This window comes from Astatotilapia calliptera, chromosome 14 (genome assembly GCF_964374335.1).
Source record: "Astatotilapia calliptera chromosome 14, fAstCal68.1, whole genome shotgun sequence".
Lineage (NCBI taxonomy): Eukaryota > Metazoa > Chordata > Actinopteri > Cichliformes > Cichlidae > Astatotilapia > Astatotilapia calliptera.
In genome coordinates, this window is record NC_137435.1 from 14,107,903 (window position 1) to 14,115,658 (window position 7,756).

At 38.4% G+C, this 7,756-nt stretch overlaps 1 protein-coding gene across 1 annotated transcript; it reads right to left on the reverse strand.

Annotated features, from left to right (window-relative positions):
• Nucleotides 1-702: 702 nt before the first annotated feature.
• LOC113036609 (extracellular calcium-sensing receptor-like) lies at nucleotides 703-6,623 on the reverse strand. The gene is made up of 8 exons (XM_080289105.1): nucleotides 6,391-6,623; nucleotides 5,801-6,095; nucleotides 5,549-5,635; nucleotides 5,127-5,396; nucleotides 4,360-4,635; nucleotides 1,905-2,132; nucleotides 1,694-1,817; nucleotides 703-1,610 (listed from the first exon to the last, which is right to left on the reverse strand). Exons 1-8 carry the CDS (start codon nucleotides 6,621-6,623, stop codon nucleotides 703-705), a joined length of 2,421 nt encoding a protein of 806 aa, XP_080145231.1.
• Between the last annotated feature and the right edge of the window lie 1,133 nt (nucleotides 6,624-7,756).

Consider the following 7,756-nt stretch of genomic DNA (forward strand, 5'->3'; position numbering starts at 1 on the left):
AATTTCTAAGTTTGCAATGATTGGAATGATGGATTTTAGTGCATTGATTTATTTTAGACAAAGAAAAATATGCATTTACCGCTGCTCCCGCCCTGTGTGTTACAGTCAGGGCGGGAGCAGCGGCTTTGCTCATGCGCAATTCACTTGCAGTTTGGACGCGTAGGGGTGAACATCTCCTGCTCTGACAGCAGCTGGGGGCAACTGCTACGTGAGGACTATCCGCTCCCTGTGAGCGCCTTGGTACGGGTGTGGTGCCTACGGCAGCACCCGCTGCTTGTTGAGAGTAAGAGCGATATGTGCTTTCACGTCAAAAAGTGTTTCTTAGTACACATCAGTTCCTGATATACAATAATTCCATAATTACAGATATGCAAATTAAACACAAGTATACTATGAATTCTGGGTGGATCCATATTGAAATGTTTTATTGAGAGAAAGTAATTTATAGTTTAATGATGTATAAGGTTAAATTTAACTGTTAAGAGTTAATAGCATTTGAGAAGTGCGAGTGCTTTATATTTTAACTCCATCATGAAAAAAAAATAGTAGTAGAGTAAAATAACTGTTTTTGCATCTTCTCACTTTCATGATGGAAGTGGAAAAAAGTTTTTTTTCAAGATTCAGTATGTTTGGTTATATGTATTATTTATATCTATATATCTTTCTGCATGTAATTTTCTGTTATGTATGGAAAAAATATTATTATTCAGTCCCACGACACATTATTGCTCTTTTAGTGTTTAGTTCTGGTCTCATTATTATTATGTAACATTTGGGTCCAAACAGTGTGATTAACAGTCCAAAACCTGAGGCCAGGATGGCAAATACCTCCACTGCATCTGCACGATTTCCAGGTGAACTGATATAAACAGGAACAAAGGCCACCCACACAGCACAGAAGATCAGCATGCTGAATGTGATGAGCTTGGCCTCATTAAAACTATCAGGGAGATTCCTCACCAGGAATGCAATTAGAAAACTGAGGACAGCCAGAACGCCAATATAGCCCAGTAACACTCCAAAACCAACAGTGGACCCAACTGCACACTCATACACTATCTTGTCATTGTGGTATTGGGTGTTTTTATGTGGAGTTGGAGAGGAAGAAACAAGCCAGGTAGTGCAAATGGCTGCCTGTATAGCTGTAAGAAACAGAACTGTTCCTCTCTGCTGCATAGCACCAAACCACTTCAGACTGGCTCCCCCTCCTGGCTTGGAGGCTTTGAACACAGCCAGAACAACCATGGTTTTTACTAGGATGCATGAGACACACAGCACAAAGCTGATCCCAAATGCTGCATGTCTGAGTTGGCATGTCCACATCATGGGTCGTCCAATGAACAGAAGTGAACACAGGAAACACAACTTGAGTGACAACAATAGCTGGAAACTAAGTTCCGAATTGCTGGCACGTATTATAGGTGTTCTGCGATGGTAGAAAAAGATCCCTAGAACAACAGCACATATGAATGTGCCGAGCAGTGAAGTTGCTGCCAAACAAATACCCAGAGGCTCATGGTAGGAGAGGAACTCTGTCTTCTTGGGAACGCAGTAGTCACGCTGGGGGTTTGACCAAAAATCCTCTGGACAACTGGTGCACTCAAATGAGTCTAAAAAGAAGAAGATGGTGAAATGCATACTTTATTTCACTGAAAAAAAATGAAATATGCCATGTTGAAAGATAAACACCTACTGCTTTTATTAGTAATTTTTCCCTCAGAACAAGGGATGCAGTCAAAGCAGCATTTGGGCTCCCACTTCTTTCTCACCATGTGGGTACCAGAAGGACAGCTCTCACTACATACTGATCGAGGTGGCTATAGAACAAAATTAAATATTGACTGCCAGAATAATATTTACTGTACATGTGATAAAATATAAATGTCTGAAGAAACATATATAACCTTTCTCGAATCAAAGTTCCAGAAGATTTTGTCTTCATCAAGTATGAGTTCTTCACCTTTGAAAGCTGACCTCTTAACCTCACCCACATTCTGAACTTCAGTGCTTCCATCTGGGAGCCACAACCAGTTCATCACATCGTAAATTGGCACCACATCGCCATTCTCATCAAATGACACTTGATCACCAAATGGTGTGGTAAAGTTCACCCTTTCCAAGTAATAAAGAAGCTGTTAAAAGAAATAAAATAAAGTATTACACCTATTATAATTAAATATAGGAATAAATTAATCATACAAGGTATTTCACTAATAACCTGTATACATGTATACAGGTCAGTGAACTCTCTGGTAAGTGACCTGGTATACAACACGTTTTACACAGTATAGTAAATCAAATCTTTTTTAGTCTGCTGTGGCCAGTGTCATCCTCTATGCATGCTGGGACAGCAGGTTGAGAGTCGCCGATGCCAACTCAATAAATGAACCAACTCCAGGCCTCAAGGGCTGGTGTCCTGCAGGTTTTAGATGTGTCCTTCTGTGTCCAAAGATTGTTTAAATGTCTAAATTATCTCCCCAACATGGCAACAGTGGTTCCCAAAGTGGGGGGTGCAGAGCCATTGCAGAGGGGCGCGGAATGAATTAAAAAAAGAATGATTGGACACTGATAGCATAATGGACATGTTTTTTGACGGGTCTCTCACAGAAACGCAAGACAGAAGATGAAGCATCGCCAAATATGCTTCCAAACCAACTTCCTTCAAAGCCAAAGAAAAATATGATGAAGCATATCTCACCTTTGGCTTTACCTGTACAACGGTGGTGCCAAGTAAGGGTGGGTTTCAATGATCAATTTTGCGATCGATCTATTAAATCCTGAATTAATTTTTAAATATAAATGTCTATTGCCAGAAATGCCAGGATCTCAGGTTAAAGCTCACAAAACTATATCAACAACCACCAAACAGCTAAAACAGCAAATGAGTGCAGGTAAACGGATTCCACAGAAAGATGTAAACATAAAGTGCGGACCCGACGCATCAGAATCTGTGAGATGCCAGCTTTCTCCCCCGACGGCAGGTACACAGACACGCCATTGGTACTGAAAGCCTGTCTCACAGCTTCTGATGTTGCAGGTTTTGTAACTCTCTGACCAAAATTCACTGAACCAGCGGCAAAAAAGATCCAAACTATGCTTCACATTTGATAAACATTGTCATTAATTCCCTCTTACTTTGGCTGTTTTGCTTCTACCACAGTAAAACCCCACTTCCTACACAGCTCTCTCTCTCTCTGTGTATTTCAAGGACAGTTTCCCATCTAAAAATCTTGGTTTTTTTGCTTTAGTTCCTTGCTTATTACGCAAAAGTCTACTGTTGTGTTCACTTCAGCAGCATGTGGTAATGTTCATATGTTGATTCATGGTTTTCTTCAGTTTTTGATTTAATCCAGAATATATTTAAGGGGGTTATCTGCTATATAAAAAGCCAGGCCAGGAAAATCTCCTTCCTCCTTGTTTTTCTGTGTTTTATCCTCAGTTACGTTGACACGAAGGCATCTGGTGTACATCTCTGATGAAGTCTCACAAGTGTCAGTACTGATAAATGATCAAAATTATAATATTTCTGACTGTCTCAGTCAAAATTGAATTGAATCGAATCGGAATGCAATCAATTATAGAAATTAGTGACGATACCCAGTCCTAGTGCGAAGGTAGGTATCCCCGACAGAATTTGTTTCCCCTGCGTCGGGAGCACTCACTGGGCTGTCCAAATCACAGACAAACAGTATTCCACATTCTTGATTTTTAGTTCACAAACACTTCCTATAATGACTAACTACTCCTGATATTTTGGAGATGTTAGCTCTTTATACAGTAAAGTTACAGTGGGATACAAATAATATCAGCCTGATCCTGCTGCAATTTGTTCCCCTCAATTCAATTCATGAACAAACAGTATCCCACAGTTGTTTATGTTTTTGAACCCATTTTGCACAGAGAGGCATTTTTTGAAAAATGTATTGATAGCAATGTTGAATGTTATTACACAGTTAAAAAAAACAACTACACATACAATAATTACAACATAAGGATGGTTTGTTTTTCTGTTATTTAAAAGAGGTAGTAGTTTATTTATTTAGAGCTATTTCATATACTCTGAACTATTTAATATATTTATTTAATTTAGTTCAGTCTGCTACTGTCATTATCTTGGAGCAACTGTAACCACATAATTTCCTTAGGGATTAATAGAGTATTCTGATCTAAATACATTAAAACTACTTTATATCAGGTGTACAGAAATAGAGGAGCACAGAAAATCCTCTTAGCTTCTTCCAGCTTTTTTACCATTAAACTAATATGGCATTGTATTTCATCCTACATGGTGAATTTTGCTCTGAAAGTAATTACAAGCAAACAATTTATTCATAGGTGGAGGGTAGTTTGATATCACACCTGCCATGGCTCCAGTGACTGCAACGTGGCACAGTTGTGTCCACTGAAAGGCCCTCTTCCTGGCACGCACTGGAGCATGTCATCAAGAGAATGTGCAAAAGCATACACAGCTTTATACACATTGTACTCAGGCCGCAGGTTAGAAATGTCCAAAAATTCAGTGTCTACTTTTTCTAGATCTTCCTTTCCAGTGCATAATGCACCTCCACCTTCCAGCCAGCCTGGTGGAGCTGGTGCAAATCTGCACTGAAATGTGAATTCCCAAAACTGATTCACCTGAAATATTTAGATCTTATAAATATGAATTATGATAATATAGGGTTCTTGCACATACCATAGTAAAGTATAAATACTCACCATGCTATTCCCATAGCTATTGTTGTGATGTAGATTGGGACGTGTTTTTAACAGGAATTCCCTGAGCCCTGGTATTTCCCCATGACGAATGGCAATACCCAGTGTACCACCCAGGTATGGCATAAGCTGAGGTGTTTGGAGCACAGCAGCTGCTGTCCAGGCTTCACTGGCCATCCACTGTAGGCCAGTTACATTTTGCCTCACTACCTGTGCATTGTATTATACCAAATGTATAAAGTGATACTGGAATAGGGACATTATTATACCATTCAAGTAGTTGCTGATCTTGGAAAATACCTCCAGGTGACTAGCTTTCTTTACTCATTCACACAAACACACGACATGTTTTACACAATGTAATAAATGAAATCTTAGTAATTAGTAAAAATGTAATTGTTTTATATCCGAACCTCTTCCATGAGGTTTATCATGCCACTCTCATGTGCAAAAACAATGACAACTCGAGCAGTAGAGGTTTTCATCACATTCACAATCCTCCTCAGTTCATCTGCGTCTTTGTCCCAGGGTAAAACCTCAAAGTAAGCAAGGCAACCTTCACCAGACCGACTGAGCTCAGATTGTAAGAATCTTGCTGCATGAAGTCCATAATCATCATCACTGACGAGCAGACCTGCCCAAGTCCAGCCAAAATGTTTTAGAATGTGAATCATAGCACGAACCTAAGTGAATACAGATTAAAACATTATTGCAAAGACAAGGAAAATCTTTAAATCTATAACCATTATCTTCACTGAAGCCACACAATAATAAAATAGCGTGTAATAGCACAGTCTTGACACACAATAATGAAAGATTACTGAAAGATTTTCACCTGGAAGACATCACTTGGGATCGTCCTAAAGAAGGATGGATATTTTTGATGGTTACTCAGGCAGGAACACGTGGAAAAGTAACTCACCTGTGAAAATTACAGACTGTATATTGTAGAAATATGTAAAAACCTAAATACTGCAGTTTTTCAATTTTGTTGTGTAAACTAAGTCGGTTTTGACAAGTGGCTTTAAAATTGCAGTTACATTAAAATGATCCAGCAACACTGTTTCTTGCTAAGCAGATGACTTACCATAGGTACTCTGTACAAACCTAAAATGCTTGAGATAGCAGTAGAGTGTGCCGAGGGAGAATCACCAACAATCCCTAAGACTGGAGGATTTCCAATACATGTATTATCTAATATAATTTTTTCCTCTTGACCACTGGCTAAAGACAATGCTGCACGGAATCCAATTCCAAGGTTGATGCAGTTATCATAAAGAGTGTATCCCAGAGTGACATTAGGTAGCAGATTGGAGTTGCTGTTGATCTCATCAATAGCAAAAGCCATGGTTTGTGCCAGTCTAAATCCTAGTTCATAAAAACTAAAAAGAAGAAAAAAGAGAGAGATAATTATTGAATAATACAGTAATATAGCAGAATACTTGGGAAACTTATTGCAAAACTAACAAAAGAATTACAGAAAATTAATGACAACAATTAAAGATATATTTTAATTAAAAAAAAACCAAAACAGATGCTTCAGCCAAGAAAAATTTTTTTTCACAAATGTATTAATACACAAAGTATACTTTGGTAATAAAATGCATATTGACATTGGCACTGATTTTCCCCATTTTCTTCTTTCTTCTTGTTTTTTTCCCACCCTGTCATACTTACCCATGGCATTTAGGCTGTTGGGGGTCTGAGATAAAAGACAGGTCAGGAACACTTGTAAAAAAGTGGACTGGAAAGAGTCCACCCAGAATGACATCTCCAGTTTTTTTATTCCCATTTAGATTAAATTGTCCCTGTAATTGACAGGAGGGAGAGATGATATCAGAAGATGATACAGCATAAGATAAAGAGAAATAAAGCAAAATGAGCAAAATGGTTTGTAATAATAACCACATGATAGATTTCTAATTTTCTGAGTCTAGTAATTAGGTTTTATTGTCTTGTCACTCCCTTTTGTTGGAAAGTGTTGACTAATCTTGCACACCACCCATCTGGGAAAAAGACGTAGCAGGGGGAGGGTCTAAAATATACTACATTTCCTGTCCAGTGCAAACACTATAAGGGAATTAGATGGATGCCAAGAACTTTGTTTTTTGTGCGTTTCGTTAATTTCATTTTGATTGATTTTTATTTTCAGTTTTAAAAAATTAATGAATATTCTTAATAAGCCCAAAAGGTTTATGGTGAAAAAAAAACGTTTTAAAAAATCATCTAGGCCAAATTTAGCTGTCTTTAACAGTAAATCTTTCATATTATAAGAATTTTTTAAAATGTTTTTCTTGTGACACAAAAGGACCCAATTCACACAGTGTTGCCAGACAAGTAAATGTTTATTGACATAGTTTTTCATGATTTCTCCTTTTGCAGCTCTCCAGTTGCCTCCGCTCTAGCTCAGCCCAACACCGCTAACATTGGGCCCCCACACTCTATTCAAATAGGGAGGTATGATTAGATGATGGCAATCAGCTGTGTAGGTCAGTCTCCCCTGCCACCACATCCTGAACCCACTGCTCCACCCCTCCCCTGCACCCAAACACAAACCACACCAAAAAACAGGCAACATTTACTTATATAGTTTTTTTTTTATTCCACAAAAGAGAATCCATATCCACAAATTACTGTTTTCAAATATAGAACTTTACAGCATTAGAAAGGATATTTAGAGCCTGGTATCCATGCTCAGTAATCCAGCTAAAGAAATTCCAGAAATTTGATTCTGTTCATCTGGAGGTAGCATTTTCATTGTGGGAAACATTTACTTGCACTGCCCGCAGGTTGGGGAAACCTGCAGTCAGTGGAAACTGAGGAAGTCATTTAGATGAGTGATGAAACATTTTTCTCATTGAAAACACTACTTCTAGATGAAAAGATAAAATTCCTTTCTTTGGCTAGGACTACATCAAGCTGGTACATGAGGAAACAGCACATGAGATGGAAGACTACAGGAACCACCTGAGATACAGCCTCAGATGCAGAAAGAGCAACTTCACTTTCAGAGTTATGGAGACAAAATTGTGGATGTGGAAGC